Source organism: Rana temporaria, chromosome 9 (genome assembly GCF_905171775.1).
Source record: "Rana temporaria chromosome 9, aRanTem1.1, whole genome shotgun sequence".
NCBI classification, from domain to species: Eukaryota; Metazoa; Chordata; class Amphibia; order Anura; family Ranidae; genus Rana; species Rana temporaria.
In genome coordinates, this window is record NC_053497.1 from 146,755,041 (window position 1) to 146,778,366 (window position 23,326).

Here is a 23,326-nt window from a genome sequence, read left to right on the forward strand (position 1 = left end):
TCAATCGGACAATGCCACGGCAGTGGCATACATAAATCACCAAGGGGGAACCAAGAGTCAAGCCGCTCAGAGAGAGGTGAGCTTGATTCTCCTATGGGCAGAAGCTCATGTGCCCTGCATATCGGCGATATTCATTCCAGGAGTGGACAACCTTCAGGCGCACTTTTTAAGTCGCCAGACTCTGTTGCCGGGGGAATGGTCTCTACATCCACAGGTCTTTCAGACACTCTGCCAGAGATGGGGAGTGCCGGACGTGGACGTCATGGCATCAAGACTCAACAAGAAACTAGACAGGTTCATATCCCGCTCAAGGGATCCGATGGCATGCGGAACCGATGCGCTGGTTTGCCCTTGGCATCAGTTCAGACTACTTTATGTATTTCCCCCGCTCCAGTTACTACCCCGCCTGCTGCGCAGGATCAGGGTGGAGCACAAACCAGTCATCCTGGTAGCTCCAGCATGGCCCAGAAGGGCATGGTATTCACTAATCCTAAAGATGGTAGTGGGAGACCCTTGGACTCTTCCTCTACGGCCAGACCTGCTATCGCAAGGTCCGATCCTCCACCCTGCCTTACGGCATCTAAATTTGACGGCCTGGAAGCTGAATCCCTGATTCTCAGGGGTAGAGGTCTGTCTCAGAAAGTAATCTCTACCCTAATCAGAGCCAGGAAACCGGTCTCTAGGGTGATTTATTACAGGGTCTGGAAGGCCTATGTAGGCTGGTGTGAGTCCAAGCGATGGCTTTCTCGCAAGTTTACCATCGATAGAGTATTAAGTTTTCTCCAGCTAGGAGTGGATAAAGGACTGGCATTAAGCACAATCAAAGGACAGATTTCAGCTTTGTCAGTGTGGTTTCAGCGGCCGCTGGCCACCCACTCGCTAGTTAAGACCTTCCTTCAAGGGGTCTTGCGTATTAATCCTCCAGTTAAATCCCCGCTTTGTCCGTGGGATCTAAATCTTGTTCTGTCAAGTTTACAGAAACAACCTTTTGAGCCGTTGGCTGAAATTCCTTTGGTTTTACTGACAAGGAAGTTAGTATTTTTGGTCGCCATAGTTTCCGCCAGAAGAGTATCGGAACTGGCAGCCTTATCCTGTAAGGAACCGTATCTTATTTTTCATAAGGACAGGGTCGTTCTCCGCCCTCATCCTTCCTTCCTACCAAAGGTTATATCCAGTTTTCATCTAAACCAGGATTTGGTATTACCATCCTTCTTTCCTAAACCTACTTCCAGAAAGGAAGGGTTGCTGCATACCTTGGATATTGTCAGGGCCATGAAGGCCTATCTTAAAGCTACAGAGAAGATCCGGAAAACAGATGTGTTGTTCATTTTACCGGATGGGCCCAAGAAGGGGCAGGCAGCTGCAAAATCCACCATCTCGAGGTGGATTAAACAGTTAATCACTCAGGCCTACGGCTTGAAAGGGTTGCCTCCTCCGTTATCATTAAAGGCTCATTCTACTAGGGCCATGGGCGCCTCCTGGGCAGCACACCACCAGATCTCTATGGCTCAAGTTTGCAAGGCGGCAACCTGGTCTTCTGTCCACACGTTTACAAAATTCTACCAGTTGGACGTAAGAAGGAATACGGATACAGCCTTTGGGCAGGCAGTGCTGCAGGCTGCAGTTTGAGACCCTCGGATTCCGGGGGGCTCCCTTTTGAGTTAAATTTAAAAAATTTATTTTTTCTCAACTAAGTTGGATTTATTATGATTTGAGTATATCTCTAAATTAAATCCTTTTGTCTTAGGAAGATGTTCTCCCTCCCCTCATTGTAAGCATTGCTTTGGGACATCCCATATAGTAATGAATATGCCGCTCTGTGTCCCGTGATGTACGATAAAGAAAAAGAGATTTTTAATACAGCTTACCTGTAAAATCTTTTTCTTGGAGTACATCACGGGACACAGAGCTCCCACCCCTCTTTTGGGGACCATTTTGGGAGGCATACTGCTTGCTACAAAACTGAGGTACTCCTCCTATGGATGGGAGGGGGTTATATAGGGAGGGGCACTTCCTGTTTTTGAGATTGCCAGTGTCCATCACCTGAAGGTACTCCATATAACCCATATAGTAATGAATATGCCGCTCTGTGTCCCGTGATGTACTCCAAGAAAAAGATTTTACAGGTAAGCTGTATTAAAAATCTCTTTATTATTTGTTTAGCTCAGATTGCAGATCTGAAAAGAAAAAAAAACTTTGATCAGTGTAACCTAATACCTTGACATTTGGTGTTTCTTTTATGAAATAAGAAAACTGAGACTTTGTTTTTTACAGAAACATATTTTATTCAACGCTCTGACAAGTATCACAGCTAAACACCAGCACCAAGAATCTTTCCCCACACCAAGCTCCTTTTCATGCAGAGATACAGAACCAGCTGCCAACTGACATCCAATCACTTCCCTGGCATCTTTGTTCTACTAAAGACTGAGAATCACATGGAAGCACAATGGCTTACATATCTCCAAGGTGTATATTTAAGATCTCATATATATATATATATTTAGAATTATTTATAATATATTTATATAAGGATATGCCACTACCACAAACATACGTTCCTTAACGTAACAGAAGATGATATTTGAGATTGTTTTATTCATACCAATAATCACATTTGAGATGCGTGTATCACAACCATTGTACAACAGAAGAGACAGTGTGGGAAGTGTCACACTCCAAGACAGAACAAGCTAGGAAGCAGGCAACGGTTTGAGCCCAGGGAGGCTTTACAGATCATAGTGAGGCTTAGGACTCTCTGGCCTTGATGGGCTAACTCCAGCGGCTCTAATTGCAGTCAAGGAAAGAAAGAAAGGGTAGGAAAAAGATCAGTTAAACATAGCTCAGCTTTAAAGGGTACAATATTCAACAGCTAACGTGTAACGTCATCGGAAAAGATGCCTTTTACAGCCCATAGTAAAGAGAACTAGTCACCACGTGGCTTATGATGAGAGCTGAATATTCAATCCTAAATTACTATTGTGCAGGCTTACTCTCTGTAACCTATCTCCTTATTTAGGTTTATTTACAGAGACCCTGTAAGGAAAATAAAATGTAAAGTTCTCTGAAATACAAGAACTATTATTCTTGTCTCTTACGTGGGCCTCTTTTCCAGCACTGTGGTCTCTGTAAGACTCTTCAGCATTCAACACTTTAGAGAGTTTGGGATGCCTGTGTCTCTGTAACGCATTATACCCCCTTACTTGGACTCCTACATCACTGCTGTGTTCTGTAGTGACATAGTGGTTCGAAGATGGAACCACAGTGTGTGGGGGTGCATCCGCCAACCCAAGAAAAAGTGAATGCCCAAGAGTCTTACAGAGGCTAGAAAGGAGTAGGTAGGAGACAGAGACCATTGTAGACTTGAGAATAAGAGCTCTTTCATTACTGGCAACTACATTAAGGATTTTTTTTTTTCAAGAAGGTTCTCATGGCAGGTTTTCATGAAGGCTGACTCTTCATCTTAAGAGGGCAGAGGTCACCGGACAGTGGCTGCCCTGTCAACTGCTTGACCTCATGCACTGTTTCTCCACACCTCTGAGAGTGTCAAATAACCAATTTTTGTAGTTAAGAGGAATGTAAACAACTACAGGTTTGTGTTCTCTGATACTGTTATGATTACTCAGAAACTGTAAGAAAGTATGACAGAACAGAAACGGTCAAATCTCAGGTGACCTCAGATTCTTAAGCTGAAAGGTCAGACTCAAAGTAACAAGAGGTTAACAGAGAAGGCAAACATAAATCTTGCATATGGAAGACTGCGCAGTTATAATAACTAAAGATGGAAAATTCAGATTCTGGCATAAGCCAGCTGTGGCTGGTTCTCTTTAAGCTGCCCATGTGTGGACTTCTCCATCTTGATTCCTGGATAAATAAATAACTGGAATAAATATCAGAATTGGTGGCCAAATGTCATAGAGGGTCTAAAATGACCACCATCTGCTTATACTTGGCCATGTATGGATTCCTTTATAGAAACAGAAGTCTGTTGCCTGTACCAACCAACCAAGTGTCATAGCAGCTAGAATCTGGCTTCTATGGGCAAAAGCTTGTCTTCATAAAGGAATCCAACAGTAGTTAAATTACCATGTATAACAATTTTTAGTACTTTACTAACTCCTAAAATACATTCAAATTACCAGAAAGACTGATAAAATAATTATTAGTTATCAGGAGAGGGATTTGTGATTTGTAACTGATCCCCACCTCAGGCCTACTACACTGGAAACAATGTGGCAGGAGGGGGGTTTATATGATTATAAAGTCTGTTGGAAAGAAAAGTATAAGCCAGGTAAACATTGGTAAAATCCCAGAAACATGATATTCACAGATGTTTAGCTCTCTTTTGGAAATGTAGAATCTTGGCGACTGCAAATTTCCACTATTTTCCATAATGGAGAGCCTGGCCCTATCTCTCTGGGTATAGGCCAACAGTGAAGCATGGCCGTGGACAGGTCTAGGCTCTTGAACATGGCAGATAATGAAAATACGCAAAGCATTGAGGGTTTCTGGGTTCTCTAATTATTGATAGCAAAACTGGCACCTGGAAGTGCAAATTGTTCAAATATTTGGCGATTCACCAACTTTTACCCGACATCAGAATGAATAATGTGGGGAATGAGGAGGCATTGTGTGATAACACACAGATAAAGGTATAATGAAAGTGCAGACTATCTTTTGACATAAAGATATACTAAACTCATGTACATTCCTAATATTACATATTTATTTTCAATTGTGTCTCTTTCAGGTCCAGGTAGAGATTCTGCAGACTGAGTCAGCCAGAAGCCTACCAATCCAGTAGGGCTTAGTAGCTGCAGTATAAAGCTGAGCTAGGCTACAACATGGCTGCCTCCATTGCATAGCAGACAAGTACACTTTGAACAGTAAGCAAAAGTATGAAATTCAAATTTATTTGTTTTTGCCTGCTAGTTATACTATTTTCAATGACAATATTTAAAAAAGACATAAAATAAAGCGTACATCAGAATAACATGAGACAGAATGAGGTGAATCCGTTTCAGAAGCTGGTGGAACAATGGGCAGTGGCATTTGGGAAAAGCAAGAAAAATAAAATCTATATATATATTTGACCAGACATTTCAGGTGTTTTAACATCACAATATGGTGCGGCAAGGGACAATACTACACATCTGTACAATACAATACATAGTGACACTGAGCCAGTGTTTACAACACAGTGAAGTAGAGGGGACGTTTTCACCATGCCTGGAAGAGGTGTGATGGGGGAGGGGGCTGGGAGAAAGGGTGGTAGGGAGAAAGCTGTATTCGGCAGCCAGGCCTCCATTAATTAATCTATGAGGGACGGGTCGGCAGGTCGGATAATGGTGGGTCGTGTAGGTGAAGCGGGAGCCTTCCTGCTGGATGAAAGAAGAAATAAAAACAGACAAGAAAACACAGAGCATGATTAGCATCATTCATGATGTGGAACAGTCAGCCCAAAATTCCTTGTCAACTGGAGCCATTTTTGTTTCATATATTTTACATTGATACCTTGACTAATGCTACAATTTTGATCTGAGTCAAAATGGCTTTCTGACGGAAAAAATACATAACAATTTTAGTGGTAGCTCATCTTAAATGTTAAGCTGTGATTCAAAATGGCCGCTGAGGTCTAATAATGCCTATCAAGCTTAGTACCACGAGCAGGGCCTGCATATGAGGGCTTTTTAAGAATTTGGGGCTTTTTGTTTACACCTAAAGGCAAAACTTTTAAAAATTTTGGATACAAGGGAGGGTTATAACTTTCATCAGTTTTTTTTTTTTTTTTTTTTTTGCCATCTGTGTCTCGCTGGCGAGATTCCCTTCACTTCATGTCCCCCATAGCCAAAACAGGAAAGTGGGCGGAAATCCCTCCAAAGTGAGGGAATCCTGGTGGGTCACCAGAAATAGTGTCCCCATTGAAGGCTTTCCTTTTTATTAGTGTTTTGTTGTTAACCCAAAATGTGGGGATTTTCTTTTACTTTCACGTTTGAGAATGGTAAACAGGACAAATGGAGAGGGTGAATCTCCCTAATGGGGACACAGACAGCAATAAAACCTAACAAGTGTTGTAATCCCTCTCTACGTTTAAAGCGGTGTTTCACCCTGCAGAACAACATTTTAGCATACAATTTGGCATAGTAGCGCGAGCTACAGTATGCCTGTCTTAATTTTTTTATCCCCGTACTCACTGTGTAATCGTACATAGAAGAATCCGACTGCCCGCAGGGAATGGGCGTTCCTTTCAAGAGGGAGGGTGATTGACGGCCGGCTCTGGCACGTCACGCGCCCCGAAGACAGCCGGAGTAGGTCTCGGCTCTTCACGGCGCCTGCGCACAGACTATGCGCAGGCGCCGTGAAGAGCCAAGCCTATTTCGGCTATTTCCGGAGAAGCGTGACGCGCCAGAGCCGGCCGTCAATCACCTTCCGTCTGGATTGGAACGCCCATTCCCCGTGGGCAGTCGGATTCTTCTATGTACGATTACACTGTGAATATGGGGATAAAAAAATTAAGACAGGCATACTGTGCCGAATTTTATGATAGAAGAAAAAAAATATTTTTTTTTTTTATAGGGTGAACCCCCGCTTTAAGCCAAGTTTGAGGACTGTCTTAAAACAGGTCAAAGTACAATTAAAGTGTACCTAAACCCAAAACCTAAATTTGATATATTGCAGACTTTGATTATGGTGACTCCATTAGTTGTCTATTTTAACCACTTAAGACCCGGACCAAAATGCAGTCCTTAAGTGGTTAAGGCTCTTTTTGTCCTTTATTTTTACCTGGTAACCCTACAGATAATACAGTGGGGTTGATATACTAAAACTGGAGAGTGCAAAATCTGGTGCAGCTCTACATAGAAACCTTCCAGGTTAATTTTTTTATTTTCAGTCAAAGCTTAAAACAGAGCTACACCCAAAAAGGAAAAACCAGCTTTGAGAACTCATCCCCCTTCCCTATTTGGCATGTCATTTTGGGGGGGGGGGGGGGGTAGTTTTGACAGGTACCGGCTCCCACTTCTGCTTGAAATGCCTAGGTCAGTGATGGCGAACCTTGGCACCCCAGATGTTTTGGAACTATATTTCCCATGATGCTCAACTACACTGCAGAGTGCAAGAGCATTGTGGGAAATGTAGTTCCAAAACATCTGGGGTGCCAAGGTTTGCCATCACTGGCCTAGGTGATCCGAGTGGAAGTTCTCCTCTCCCCCTCCCTCCCTGCAGTCTTCTGGGACACGTCACAGGCCCCAGAAGACTGTCGGACCATTCAACAGGAGCAGTGCAACTTGCGCTCCCAGCTGTGAGTCTGCAAGCTGTCACAGCCCACAATTGAAATGCCGGTGTTCTGTCAAAATAGCAAACTCGTCAATCTCCAACTACGTCACTTCCGGTGACTCTCCAGCAGCAGATTTCGACGAGTTGGCTCTACTGGCAATGCGTGGGCATGCAGCCGACAGAATAACAGAAACCCCTGGCAGCTGTTGGAGAACTTGACGAGTTTTCCTTGGATCTAACAATTGCCACAGTGCGCATGCGCAAGGTACGTCACTAACCTTTTTTGAAAACTCATCGAGTTGGAGATTTTGACGAGTTTGCTATTTTTCGACAGAACACCAGCGACGGGGAGCGGAGCGACGGTTTCGGTGACCACATTGCTGGGACAGGTGTGTGTTTATTAAAAGTCAGCAGCTACACTTTTTGTAGCTGCTGACTTTTAATAAACACAAAAATTACTGGAGCTCCTCTTTAATTGAACAAGCTGAATTTAGAAGCGGATAGGCTACCATGCACAGCTGCACCAGATTTTACACTCCCCAGTTTTAGTAAATCACCCCACTTCCTTTTTCTGGGTGACTACCCTCACTTATCTACTGTATCAATGTAGTGAGCCCTGGCTGTTACCCAAGCTGGACTTCAAACATGGCTCTCTTCTTTCCATTTAAAGGGGGTGATGGGGATTAGTAGCTTACAAATAATATAATATTGTTTTATGCTTTCAGGTTAGCTCACAGGACGTAACAAGGACACAGCCTTTCTGACAAGATCAACAGGTATTTTCTGTAGTTGCTTAAAATGTTCTTGCGTTTAGATATGCTTTAAATACCAGATTTTGCTAGTCAATACAGGCACTTTCACACTGATGCCCTTGTGATGCCTTCCCGATGACTCACAAAGTAAGGTGCGTTTTTGGTTCGCTTTTGTAAAACTGCATTAAAGATGCAGCATGCAGGACTGTTCAACGTGCAGCACGCCTGCAGTGTGAACAGTTGCATAGTATTTAATGGGGAATAGTTTTCATGGGCATTTGTTGCCCTGGAATGGAATTGCAAAAGCATACCAGTGTTGGGCCACCATAGGAAAATAATAAAACCTTTTGATTAAAAATAAGTCACACGTCTTATCTGACAGGAACAGAAGCGGTGGCATTAAAAAGGTAACAGAAGGGAGAATGTCCAATGTCCAAAAAAGCTCTTTATACAACCGCATAGAAGGTCATAATACTAGATGAGACATATTTTCAGACTTGGTGCCCTTGGTACCTGCAGCTTGGGCATTGGTCATGCTGTGGCTTTCTGTCCCCTTCCTGTGTAGTGCACCAAAGAATACTACAGGTGATTTGATCAAAGGAAGCCTCTAATATTATACCAGCTAGAAAAGTCTAAAAACTACTTGTGGCATTTAGATAATTTGTAGTGTCAAAGTCTTGTGATATTTCTCTTCTCCAGATGTAGTCTTAAAGTCTAACTCCAGATAAAATTATGTTTTTAGTTTTGGATGAAGGGGAAGTAGTTCACATCTCTAGTAGGTTTTTATTTACATCTGTTACCCCATTAAGCATTTTTTCCTTCACTTCCTATCCCTGTGACACCTGATGGGGGAGATGCAGGTATTGCATAGAAAGGAAGGCAAAGAAAGCACTAAGAACATTGACAGAAGTTCTATCCCTTATACCTCTATAAGAACTGCCAGAGGCACTACTCTGCCCCACTCTTTCCAAAACAAGATACCTGGAGTTGGCCTTTTACAGTTTTTGAATTATCTCAAAAACTGCATATATATTGGACTGAGAAGGCCAAAACCTTTAAGCTATACCACCTCAGGTGAAATTACTTGACTAATGCTACTTTTGTCTCAACACAAATGGCCGGTTAACTTCAAGAGCGCTTTACGCTTGTCAGGTTTAGGTGGGCTGACTGTGAATAACACAGAGCAAGCACAACATCACTTGTCACTTCTAATAAAGGCATGCAGCAACTAACACAAAAGGTGTATTTAATATGAAATAACATAATGTTTAAAGGGAACGTTCATGGCAGGAATGAGACATGAAGGATAAGAAGCTGGGAGGAGATCAGCATGAGCCATAATGGGTTTCTTAGGTGAGTGAAAACCAGTCCGAGTTGCCAGGCACAATTATTATTCAGACAAGCAGAACACACCAATACTCAAAAGTAATGGGAAGAAAATGAGGAGTGAAGATCGGGAAAAAAAAAGGAGAAAGGAAGGAGGGTGGACATTTTAGGAACAGCCAGGAATAATAGCCATCAATGGTGAAGGTTTAAAGCAGAAGTCCGCCCACCCGTGAAAAAATTAAAAGCCAGCAGCTACGCATACTGCAGCTGCTCACTATTATTAATAGGACACTTACCTGTCTTGGAGTCCAGCGATGTCGGCACCGCAGGTGATGTTTCCATCAGCTGTTGGGTGCTGCCACCACAGTTGCCATTAAGGGAACCTGGCAGTACAGCATTACAGCTCTCCTACTGGCCCAGCGGCAGGAGAAGGAGGAGGGAAGAAGAGGGAGCCGAGACGCTGACGTAAATTCGCCATGGCCCAGTCTCCCGAAAGTGGCATCCAACCCAAGACCACCTTTCAGAGGACAGCCTAATTCTACATATTCAAAATCATGTTATAACTTTATTTTAACGTTACATAGAAGGTGAAAAGACCCCCATCTCAGTAAACATTCCTTTTGAAAGATAGCAAAGAAAGTGCAGTTTGAGGTGAGGAAAAAAAAAAAGATTAGCAAATTACTAAAGATGACCATTGATAACTCATCTACTATATTCTGCTAGGGAAGCCTCAGAGCAGTTGCTTAGTACCTGCTTAATGTTTTTATTGTACCCTTTGTTCAATGTCACTCAACGACTTTCACAATTGTACATACTTTTGAGAGTATACTATACACTGGCCAGATTAACCCGAATGGGGGTGTGATCGGATCCCACCTGCTCTAGTTGTTGTAAGGATCATGGGGATTTGATACATCTCTTATGGAGATGCCCAAAGTTACATTTATATTGGAAAAAGGTTATAGGCACCGGGTTTTCCAGGTTGAGATTCCAGACAATGCCTATTAGGTATCCTAGATAACCTCCCTGTGGAGGACATTCCTAGACAGGCTATTGCCAGGGCTCTCTTTCAGGCCCGTAAATTAATTCTGAGGCATTCGAAATCCACGGACTCTCCCTTGTTTACCAACACTGTGGTAGAGGGGGGAAATTCAATTAATTATGGTCCTCCTGGCTTAATGTTACGGGCTTAGTCCTGGTGGACCTTGTTATGGACCGTATACTTTAACAGCTGAAAAGATACCAATCAATGTAGTTGGAGGTTCCATAGTTGTGGTTTTGAAGCAATATACTATTGTGTGTATTAGGAAATTGTTTGAAAGTGTAAGTAAGATGAAGCTCAATGCAGACAGTGTGGTGAACATTGACTTAAATCCATGTATGTTAATATCTGCAGTCCTTATATACTTACTTTGCTCTGGACTATGTATGTTTTTATTTATTTTGCTAAAAAAATACTTTTGTTTGAGAAAAAATATGTGTATTGTTAAAAATGTTCACATTATTGTCAAAGCATTTTTAGTGCTACTATTTCATGTAGTTCTTGTGGTTTAGGCACTACCTCAGGGGCTGGTGTAAGCGATGGAGGACTTTAACTTAAAGTGTTGCTAAACACACAATAGTAAAATCAGTCTGTATATGCAGTAACGCATGCTTGTTCTACTCACTGTGAAACCTAAGGGGTTAATCCTGCACATTGTGTAAAAAGGCTATTTGATCCGGTCCATCCCCTGATAGTACAGAGCCTTGGGGGCACTCAGCACATGCTCAGTTTGGTAAGAGTTTAGAACTCCCCTGTCAGTTGTATTAGTCTATCTTGTGAGTGGGTAACTGAGGGATGGATATCCCCTTAAAATCCCCCCAGTACTCTGGGGTTAGCGGAAGGTTAGGTTATGCTATTTTTCTTTGCTACGGGAATAATGGCTAGGCCTGATGGGCATCAGTGCTGCATAATATAATACTGTGACTTTTGAAAGGCTTAACTTTGTTAGATTTTTTTTTTATTCCTGTCTGTGCCATTTTCCTGGTGACCACTGGGATAGAAAATAATTGGAAGTCCAAAATTTACACTTGTCACCAGATCAAGAAAAGATACAATAGAGTACAATAGAGACGCTTGTTCTGTGACAACGTCTTTCACCTCTTGTGTCTCTAGGACAGGACATAAACTGGTAAAGAACCTGACAGAGGTTTAATGCTTCCCAAAACAATCTAAAACTAAATTTTTTTTTTTTTTTTAAGCTAGGTATACACGTATAATTTTTTTTCATCCAACCAGTGGGTTGAACAAAAAAAACTTCACATATCTCTTTTCCAGCACTATTTTATTCTGACGATGTGGACTCCTCCCCTGGAATACACAGATCAGTGCTACAGTCATTGGCTGCATACTTGCATACTTTTTTCAGCAGAAGTCGGGGTCAATTGATCGGCTTCTGTTGAACAGACATTGGTACATGTACTGAAATTCAGCTGGTTCCTGCTGAACCAGCTGAATTTTGGTTTATACTGTATATACAAAGCTTTATCTCCTTTTGCTTTTTCTCTTTGTAAAGAGTAGTATTGCAGAAAGGTTAACAATGTTATGGTACTATTATGTTTGCATTATTCACTGATATAATCAATCTTTAGTATTTAGTAATTTGCCCCACCCCCATTTGAGGCTCTACGTATGGCATTGGTCTCTGCGCCCCGCTTATGCTTTAGGCACACTGAAGCTCAAAAACTGCAGCTTTTGGGAGTTTGGGCTTTCTTTTTTTTTTTTAACAGCTCATAAACTCCCCTCTTTTATCCTGTGTGTTCATGCACACATTGTTGTTTTTGGACGTTCATCAGCAGTGGAGTTTATGGGCTGTTGTCTGAATGCCCTAAAATTGCATTCAGGAGCTGTTTTCCTGACCACAAAAAATGCTTAAAAACGTTAAACATCAATAAACGCTCAAAAACGTGGCTCACCAGCGTTTTATTTTTTTTCAATGGATCAAAAACATTAAACTTTTAAATGATGTGAAATAAAAATATTGAACTTTTATAAAATTAGTGTGTATGTGCCTATAAAATTCATATTTTTACTACATTTCCTATGCATTAGAATAACATTTAGTGAAAATGGGAGTAAGTATTTAGAACACATTTGCATAATTGAAGTATAGGGGCGTTATAAGCTTACTAGGTGTTGGACCAATAAATATAGCCTATATATATATATATATATATATATATATATGGCCCAATTGGCCATTTCCCCTCCCAGGTTTCATGTTCTCGTGTTACAAGGTCTCAGGTGTGAATGGGGAGCAGGTGTGTTATATGTGGTGTGATCACTCTCTCATACTGGTGGTCAATGGAAGTTCAACATGGCACCTCATGGCAAAGAACTCTCCGAGGATCTGAAAAAAATAATTGTTGCTCTACATAAAGATGGCCTAGGCCATGGGTGCTCAACCTGTGGCTCTCCAGCTGTTGCGGAACTACAATTCCCATGAGGCATTGCAAGCCGCTGACAGGTACAAGCATGTCTCCCAAAGGCTGAGGCATTATGGGAATTGTAGTTTTGCAACAGCTGGAGAGCCACAGGTTGAGCACCCATGGCCTAGGCTATAAGAAGATTAATAAGACCCTGAAACTGAGCTGCAACATGATGGCCAAGACCATACAGTGGTTACTAGGACAGGTTCCACTCAGAACAGGCTTTGCCATGGTCGACCAAAGAAGTTGAGTGCACGTGCTCAGCGTCATATACAGAGGTTGTCTTTGGGAAATAGACGTATGAGTGCTGTCAGCATTGCTGCAGAGGTTGAAGGGTGGGGTATCAGCCTGTCAGTGCTTAGACCATATGCCGCACATGGCATCAAATTGGTCTGCATGGCTGTCATCCCAGAAGGAAGCCTTTTCTAAAGATGATGCACAAGAAAGCCTGCAGTTTGCTGAAGACAAGCAGACTAAGGAATGTCCTGCGGTCTGATGAGACCAAGATAAACGTATTTGGTTCAGATGGTGTCAAGCGTGTGTGGCGACAACCAGGTGAGGAGTACAAAGACAAGTGTCTCTTTACTGCATTCAAGCATGGTGGTGGGTGTGTCATGATCTGGGGCTGCATGAGTGCTGCTGGCACTGGGGAGCTACAGATCATTGATGGAACTATGAATGCCAACATGTACTGTGACATACTGAAGCAGAGAATGATCCCCTCCCTGGGGCGTAGGGCAGTATTCCAACATAACGACACCTAACACACCTCCAAGATGACTACTGCCTTGCTAAAGAAGCTGAGGGTAAAGGTGATGGGCTGACCAAGCATGTCTCCAGACCTAAATCCTATTGAGCATCTATGGGGCATCCTCAAACGGAAGGTGGAGGAGCGCAAGGTCTCTAACATCCACCAGCTCTGTGATGTCATCATGGAGGAGTGGAAAAGGACACCAGTGGCAACCTGTGAAGCTCTAGTGAACTCCATGCCCAAGAGAGTTAAGGCAGTGCTGGAAAATAATCATGGCCACACAAAATATTGACAATTTGGGCCCAATTTGGACATTTTCACTTAAGGGTGTACTCGCTTTTGTTGCCAGCGGTTTAGACATTAATGTCTGTGTCTTGAGTTATTTGTTATGCACTCACTACTTTACACTGTAGCAAAGTTTAATGTCTAGTGTTGTCACATGAAAAGATAGAATAAAATATTTTTAAAAAATGTGAGGGGTGTATATATACAATGCTCAAAAAAATTGAAGGAACACTTTTGAACCAGAACTCCTGGGATATTGATCTGGTCAGTTAAGTAGCAGAGGGGCAGGGGTGTATACAGAGGGGGTTGTTGATCAGTTTCGACCTCCAAAACAGGAATATTTTTTCAGGTGGAGGTGTCTGACATTTTTTTTTCTCTACTCCATCTTTTCTGACTGTTTTTCACTAGTTTTGCGTTTGGCTAGGGTCAGTTTCACTACTGGTAGCATGAGGCGATACTTGGACCCTATAAAGGTTGCACAGGCTGTCCAAATCCTCCAGGATGGCACATCAATATGTGTCATTGCCAGAAGGTTTGCTGTGTCTCCCAGCACAGTCTCAAGAGCATGGAGGAGATTCCAGGAGAAAGGCAGTTACTCTAGGAGAGCTGGACAGAGCCGTACTAGGTCCTTAACCCATCAGCAGGACTGGCATCTGCTCCTTTGTGGAGGATGAAGAAATTGATACCATTGAATGGCCCCCACGCTCACCTAACCTAAATCCAAAAGAACACCTCTGGGACATTATGTTTCGGTCCATCCGGTGCCGCCAGGTTGCACTTCAGTCTGTTCAGGAGCTCAGTGATGCTCTGGTCCAGATCTGGGAGTAAATACCCCAGGACACCATCCGTCGTCTCATTAGGAGCACGCCCTAATGTTGTCAGGCATGCATACAAGCACTTGGGGGCCATACAAACTACTGAGGACCATTTTGAGTTGTTGCATTGAAATATTTCAGCAAAAAAAATTTTTCACTTTGATTTTCGGGGGGTCTTAGAATTCAGCCCCTGTAGGTGGATAATTTTAATTTCCATCAAATGATGTGCCATCCTTTCATTTCTAACACATTACCCAGTCCATATCACTATAGAAATCCAGCATGAGATTTTTGTCCATTGAGATCTGATATGTTTTCAAAGTGTTCCTTCAATTTTTTAGAGCTGTGTGTGTATGTATGTATGTATGTATGTGTATATATATATATATATATAAAACCATAGTGCAAAGAGGATCGATGTGTTGTAACCCACAGCAATCAGATTTGGGCTTTTAAGAGTTACTGCCAGTAAAAACATTAAAGAAATATGGTTAGCGGTTGCCAAAGTATGCTGCATTTTGCACACTGCTGTTTGCTTACTAAACAAAACAAATTACCTTAATACTGTAGAGGGGAAGGGATTGGAAACTGGAAACCATTACAGTCACGCATTTCAGTACTTTGTGGCATTTCTGAAACATTCATTATGACAGACAAACTTGTTTCTATACCAGTTACTTCAGTTGTCCAGCCAATTGGTGTTAGTCAATGAAAAAAACAGCACAGCGCCATGGTTGTCAGTTACTCTTGCATTACTGATTTTCTAACACCACTATTAGAAATAATTATAATATACATTGGTTTAAACCTGGATCTGAAGTAGCTGGTAAGTAATGCTACAAACAAAACTGCCTGGCAACAGGGCAAGAAACAGTAAATGGGTGGGAACATGTGCACCACACACATGAAGATCACGACTAAGGAGAGTAGGCACACAGGTCACATGACTGGAAATGCGTGACATACCGTGATGAGTATTCCTCATGGGTCACTGATAGTTATTCTGAAAAATAACATGAAGTCAGAGGCTAAGAGCAGCCACAGCCAAAAGCATGTAAGGGGCACATATGCACACACAGAATTATGGCTGTGCACATATATATAGATATATACAAGCATACATCAACACACAGCCGCACCTTGACTGTTTTAGGTAATCAAAATGCAAACCAGTTCATGCATAAAACACACACATACATCCCAATCAGACTTTAAAAAGTCATACATGAAGAAAATACATATATGTGAACAGGTGTATGGTAATTAGAAGGCAGATGCAAGATAATTCACCTACTTCTGTACATGGCATTGTTGCATCTGCAAATAAGCTTCAACTGACTTGCTACTTTGGGCATCTTTGGGCATTCAGCCTTACTGAATAGGACTGAGAAGACTTTGATAACACCGTTTATAGGGAAATACTGTGCAGCATGGCCCAGTAACTAATTAAAATCTGCTTAACAGCACTACACTTTTGATTGGTTGCTGCACAGTATCACATTTTTAAATAAGCATGCCTCCCTTTTCAACTGACCACATACATAGCCCCTCAGTAGTCAGAAATAGTCAAGCTTTTATTCTACAACTGTCTTTTATTTTCCAGTGGAGGTTTAAATCTGGTTGCTGGAAGTGATAAACATTTTGTAAGTGATAAACCTTGGTAAATAAAGTGCCATGAGAGCACACATTGCAGTTTATTCCCTCTAGCTTGTGAGGTATCAATTTACTAAGCACTTAAGATAACTGATCATCACACATACAGAATATATGTACACATAAATAGTCATGCAGATTTAATGTTTAGGTGTACAGGTATTTCTATGTCTATAAAAAAAAAAAGATGACATGGCACACAAAATAATGTGATTGACCTGGTACAAAATTAACCCATAAATAGACATTCACACAAGGTTATACAAAATATCACTGCACCTTTGTAATCCTTCAGGAATCACCTTTCAATTGCAGATAAAATCCATTACTGTTGAGGACTAGTAAAAATGTACTTTTCAGCAGTGTTACTAAAACACATGTACTAGTCGGCACATGCAACAGTCCTGCCAGAAGTAGATTGAATGGGGACTTTAGGTATCGGAGGAATTTTTTATTCCTGAAATGTTCTTCAATCAAATACCCTTTAACATTGGATACAATGGTATGTCACAAAGAAAATGTAGTGAAAGAAAATCACTGTCCTACTTTTTAGTATTTATGACCATTTTAGGGTATTTTGGAAGGGTGAGATAAAGTACTATTAAGATAGACTATATGGCTTGACCATCACATTTATATAAATTAATTGGGCACCCTATTCCAAAATCATGGGCATTAATATGGTGTTGTGCACCTTTTGTGACTATAACCACCTCCACCTCCCTCTTGTGGGAGAGGTTTTCATAAGATTTTAGAGTGTGTCTGTGGGAATTTTGTTTGAGTCAAAGGAGCATTTCAGAGATTAGTTACTGATGCTTAGTAAAAAGACTTGACTTGCAATGTGTGTTCCAATCCAGCACAAAGTTCTTCAGGAGAGTTAAGGACAGGGTTCAGTGTAAGCCACTTGGTTTCCTGCAAATTAAACTTCTCAAACCGATAGGTAGATTCAGGTATGGGCGCGCTAATTTGCGGCGGCGTAGCCTAGCGTGTTTACACTACGCTGCCTTAAAGCGGGGGTTCACCCTATTAAAAAAAAAAAATAATTTTTTTTTTATTCTAGCATTACATTCGGCATCGTAGCGCGAGCTACAGTATGCCGGTCTTACATTTTTTATCCCCGTACTCACTGTGCTATTCCACATTGAAGATTCCGGGGAATGGGCGTTCCTATGGAGAGAGAAGGTGATTGACGGCCGGCCCTGGCACGTCACGCTTCTCCGGAAATAGCCAAAATAGGCTTGGCTCTTCACGGCGCCTGTGCGCAGGCGCCGTGAAGAGCCGAGACCTACTCCGGCTGTCTTCGGGGAGCGTAACGTGCCAGAGCCGGCCGTCAATCATCCTCCCTAGAAAATAAAAAGGGGGTCAGCATATATCAGGGGAGGACAATTCCTCTCCGAATATAGGGATTTTTATGTGAGGTGTGTTGCTCTTAATATCTAAGGTAGGCGCACAAAACACAAGGTTTTTAGTAGTATCAAAAATAATTTAATTATATAAATATAAAATATCATATTTCATACAGTTATTGACATAATAAGATATATATGATCAAAACCACATTTTCATGATAAACAAGGTAAAGGGGAGACAGGTTATTTAAAGGAAAGTTGATGCGAGTTTGCCAACTAGTTTCGCACTAGATGTGCTTCGTCAGGGCTTGCATAATATTCCTGTTCCTTTAATACATGTAGTGGTCTGTGTATGACATAAAGATTCATCATTAATACAGATATAATACAGTAATTTAATATCTTAAACTTTCAAAAAATGTGTATGTTTAACACGTGTATATACAAAAAGAATATAGTGCGCTTACCACTTCCGTTAAAAAGCTCTGAGAACCGGGCAGAGAAACCTGCCTGAGGATCAGCGAAGGAGCACCTGATGCAGTTTAGGAGATTAGCTAATCCACTTGTAATCAATGGAAGCCAGATCCACTTGATTTTAGCAGGTGCGGACAATGAAATGTTTGTGAGGAGTTCACCACAAGGAGGAAAAGATACAGATAACAAGTCGTTGTATTTATATCTTTCCTAAAGAAAGAAAAAGAAAAAGAAAAGAAAAAAGAGATAGAAGATTGAAAAGATAATGAGAGATATCGAAAAATATTTGTATATGTATATATTTTGTATAGATAAAGTAAATGTCTATACATTTAATAATTACAGAAAGAATGTCCAAGGAATACTTAATGGAAATTTTACCTCAATAGTAGCAAGGTTAAACTTAATGCTGCCAGAGGGGTCCAACGGGGTTCCCAATAGATTTCCAAAAGATTCTACAATTAAAAAGTAAGTATATATATATATATATCAAAAAATCCCATAATTAGATAGATAAAAACAGTGCCTATGACAAAAGGTCATAATAAGGCAACTGTCTGTTTATAGGAAAATGGAGAGGTAAAGGAGGGTTTTTTACCTTAAGTGACCAGCGGTAGAGATAATATAGTGATGTGTCCTGTTGTAATCAAGGGATATAATGCCTCAGTTGTATTAAAATTAGAGGTAATACTAAAAATGGTCCGGGAATAGTACCATATATTTCCACTTAATTTCTATAAATAGATAAAGAAGAAAAATTTGTATATTAGAATAGTGTATGTGGCTAAATAGCCTAAGTGGAGCACTAAGTCTTTGGACCAAAGAGTAATTACCTTTGCTGGGTAGTAACAGCATAAGGATGGGTGAGTCAGTATGCTAGCGTCTCGCATGTGATTGTGTTGTCCTCCCTTCAGCCATCCAGGTCAGCGTCTGACATGTGTATCGTCAGCGCTGACTTTAATAGCAACATTTCTACCGGAAGTGAAAAGAGTCAATGCTGACCCCTGGCATCACTTCCGGTCCACGTGTCCCAAGGCAATAGCGCGCGCAGGTCTTGCGTTCCAGCATGATGACGTAAGCTGGAGCGCATAAGGAAGAGACATATCCTAGCTGTCTCTTACCAGCCAAAGGCGAACGATTGACTGGATGTGCGCGCGCGTCCCATCTGTTGATACTGACGGGAAAGAGAGGCGTCTGAAAGACCGCGCCCCCTATGCTGGGACCTGTGATTGGCCGCACCACGCTTGTGTGGAGTCCAACCTCCCTCTGCACCAGGAAGCCCCCTGCATATTGAGTCGCACGATTCAGAGCTCAGAAGACGGAAATAATAATTTGATAAAAATTATTAAGTAAAGCATGTACAATGTATAATTTTTATCAAATTATTATTTCCGTCTTCTGAGCTCTGAATCGTGCGACTCAATATGCAGGGGGCTTCCTGGTGCAGAGGGAGGTTGGACTCCACACAAGCGTGGTGCGGCCAATCACAGGTCCCAGCATAGGGGGCGCGGTCTTTCAGACGCCTCTATTTCCCGTCAGTATCAACAGATGGGACGCGCGCGCACATCCAGTCAATCGTTCGCCTTTGGCTGGTAAGAGACAGCTAGGATATGTCTCTTCCTTATGCGCTCCAGCTTACGTCATCATGCTGGAACGCAAGACCTGCGCGCGCTATTGCCTTGGGACACGTGGACCGGAAGTGATGCCAGGGGTCAGCATTGACTCTTTTCACTTCCGGTAGAAATGTTGCTATTAAAGTCAGCGCTGACGATACACATGTCAGACGCTGACCTGGATGGCTGAAGGGAGGACAACACAATCACATGCGAGACGCTAGCATACTGACTCACCCATCCTTATGCTGTTACTACCCAGCAAAGGTAATTACTCTTTGGTCCAAAGACTTAGTGCTCCACTTAGGCTATTTAGCCACATACACTATTCTAATATACTAATTTTTCTTCTTTATCTATTTATAGAAATTAAGTGGAAATATATGGTACTATTCCCGGACCATTTTTAGTATTACCTCTAATTTTAATACAACTGAGGCATTATATCCCTTGATTACAACAGGACACATCACTATATTATCTCTACCGCTGGTCACTTAAGGTAAAAAACCCTCCTTTACCTCTCCATTTTCCTATAAACAGACAGTTGCCTTATTATGACCTTTTGTCATAGGCACTGTTTTTATCTATCTAATTATGGGATTTTTTGATATATATATATATACTTACTTTTTAATTGTAGAATCTTTTGGAAATCTATTGGGAACCCCGTTGGACCCCTCTGGCAGCATTAAGTTTAACCTTGCTACTATTGAGGTAAAATTTCCATTAAGCATTCCTTGGACATTCTTTCTGTAATTATTAAATGTATAGACATTTACTTTATCTATACAAAATATATACATATACAAATATTTTTCGATATCTCTCATTATCTTTTCAATCTTCTATCTCTTTTTTCTTTTCTTTTTCTTTTTCTTTCTTTAGGAAAGATATAAATACAACGACTTGTTATCTGTATCTTTTCCTCCTTGTGGTGAACTCCTCACAAACATTTCATTGTCCGCACCTGCTAAAATCAAGTGGATCTGGCTTCCATTGATTACAAGTGGATTAGCTAATCTCCTAAACTGCATCAGGTGCTCCTTCGCTGATCCTCAGGCAGGTTTCTCTGCCCGGTTCTCAGAGCTTTTTAACGGAAGTGGTAAGCGCACTATATTCTTTTTGTATATACATGTGTTAAACATACACATTTTTTGAAAGTTTAAGATATTAAATTACTGTATTATATCTGTATTAATGATGAATCTTTATGTCATACACAGACCACTACATGTATTAAAGGAACAGGAATATTATGCAAGCCCTGACGAAGCACATCTAGTGCGAAACTAGTTGGCAAACTCGCATCAACTTTCCTTTAAATAACCTGTCTCCCCTTTACCTTGTTTATCATGAAAATGTGGTTTTGATCATATATATCTTATTATGTCAATAACTGTATGAAATATGATATTTTATATTTATATAAATAAATTATTTTTGATACTACTAAAAACCTTGTGTTTTGTGCGCCTACCTTAGATATTAAGAGCAACACACCTCACATAAAAATCCCTATATTCGGAGAGGAATTGTCCTCCCCTGATATATGCTGACCCCCTTTTTATTTTCTACAAACCTTGATGGGATTGTGAGTGACTGTTGCTCAAGAGGAAGTCATTCATTCACTTACACACTTGTTTTTTCAATCATCCTCCCTCTCCATAGGCACGCCCATTCCCCGCGGGAGTCGGAATCTTCAATGTGCAATAGCACAGTGAGTACGGGGATAAAAAATGTAAGACTGGCATACTGTAGCTCGCGCTACGATGCCGAATGTAATGCTAGAATGATGTTAAGGAGGGTGAACCACCGCTTTAAGTAAGAGAGGCAAGTACATGATTCTCAAAGCACTTGCCTCCTTACTTAGGGCAGCGTAGTGTAAACGTGGCGGGCGTAAGGGCGCTTAATTCAAATGGGTTGGAGGGGGGCGTGTTTAATGGCAATGATGCTTGACCTCACGTTTTTGAAGTTTTTTGGCTACTGCGCATTGCGCCGGGCGACTACATTTCCCAGTGTGCATTGCGGTTACGTACGCCGCACGGGCCTATTGATTTTGACGTAAATCCCGATTCGCGGACGACTTACGCAAACGACGTTAAAATTTTGAATCTCGCGGCGGGAACGGCGGTCATACTTTAACATTGTTATTCCACTTAGGAGGCCTAAAGTTATTCCACCTATTAAGGCCTTACGGAAACGGCGTAAAACGACTGCGGCGGCCGGGCGTACGTTCGTGAATCGGCGTACAAACTGATTTACATAATCTACGCCGAACGCAATGGAAGCGCCACCTAGCGGCCATCCGAAAAATTGCAATCTAAGATAGAACGGCGCAAGCCGTCCTATCTTAGATATGTTTAAGCGTATCTCTGTTAGAATCTACGCTGACGTATGTTTAAACGTATGCTCAGAGTTAGGCCGGCTTATCTACTGATAGGTAGATCAGCCTAACTCTTACTGAATCTACCCAAGAGTCTTTATTGAGCCAGCTTTGTAGACAGTAGCACATGCTCAGAGGTGACTCTCTAATTAGGCGGTCGCCTAAGGCCTCACACTCACAGTGGCCTCCTAATGTGTCTAGTTAAGAGCCGCCTCTGAGGCTGGTAGCAAGGATTCCTCCACTGTCAGCACAGTGCCATGTCCCTACCAGTCTGTTGTACAACCCGCTGAAATTCACCAGTGAGAGATCTACACGATTCGTACCCTGTGGAGAAATAGTGGGCTGCGATCTGAACTCTTTGACCGAGGGACGGGAGCTCACTGACCGCTCCAGATAAGTCACCGCTCAGCAGAACCAGTGCCACCACTGATAGTTCCCCATCCCCTGTATTTCCTCCCACACGGTCAGGAGAGGATAGCTGCTTCTGCTCCTCCGCATGGCTGGATCTGTGTTGGGGTGGGTCGCGCCCTCTCGGGCAACACCTACTGCCGTGGGTATTGTCCCTGGGCAGGGTTGACAAGCATCAGTTCAAAAAAGCTGTCAGGGCAGGCGAGCTGGCTGGCTGCACTTGTGAAGCTCAACAGTGCCTTTGACATTCTTCCGGAGAAGCCAGCACCCGTCCCCCTCTCTCCAGCCACAGGAGAGAGATATCAATTTGTTTCACCTTCTCCTGCCCCTCTCCTCTGTGTCTGCAGGAAATTTGAAACTGCGCGTGACAGGTCCATCTGGCTTTATGATTGTGGCTGTCTGAGCCCGCAGACTGAGGTAAGAGAGCTCTACACTATCATTAGACTTCCCCCCCCATCTAGAACTTAGGGACAAATAAACTCTGACATAAGGGGGCACTTCACCAGGTTTTGTCATAAGGGGACACTTCACTGAGTTCTGACATAAGGGGGCACTCCGCCAGGTTCTGATGTAAGATGGCACTCCGGTTCTAGTATAGGGGGGGGGGGCACTCCACCAGGTTCTGATGTAAGGGGGTCATTGTGCCAGGTTCTGATGTAATAGGGTCATTGTGCCAGGTTCTGATGTAAGGTGGTTATTGTGCCAGGTTCTGATACTTAAAGAAATAGTGGACTGAGACACAGTGTGCACTTTGCAGGCAGTACAAAAAAG

At 42.1% G+C, this 23,326-nt stretch overlaps 1 protein-coding gene across 17 annotated transcripts in view; it reads right to left on the bottom strand.

Annotated features, from left to right (window-relative positions):
- Window positions 1-2,264: 2,264 nt before the first annotated feature.
- The window catches only part of DNM1 (dynamin 1), a 226,670-nt gene continuing 205,608 nt past the window's right edge, over window positions 2,265-23,326 (bottom strand). For 9 of the 17 annotated variants that reach the window (XM_040324788.1, XM_040324782.1, XM_040324796.1 and 6 more), the window contains one exon: window positions 2,265-5,381. In XM_040324788.1, coding sequence (XP_040180722.1) covers window positions 5,312-5,381 — 70 coding nt within the window. In that variant the 3' untranslated portion in view covers window positions 2,265-5,311. Of the gene's footprint in view, window positions 5,382-15,638; window positions 15,676-23,326 lie in introns of those variants that run through there. The other 8 variants (XM_040324785.1, XM_040324793.1, XM_040324791.1 and 5 more) reach the window with 7 other exon arrangements.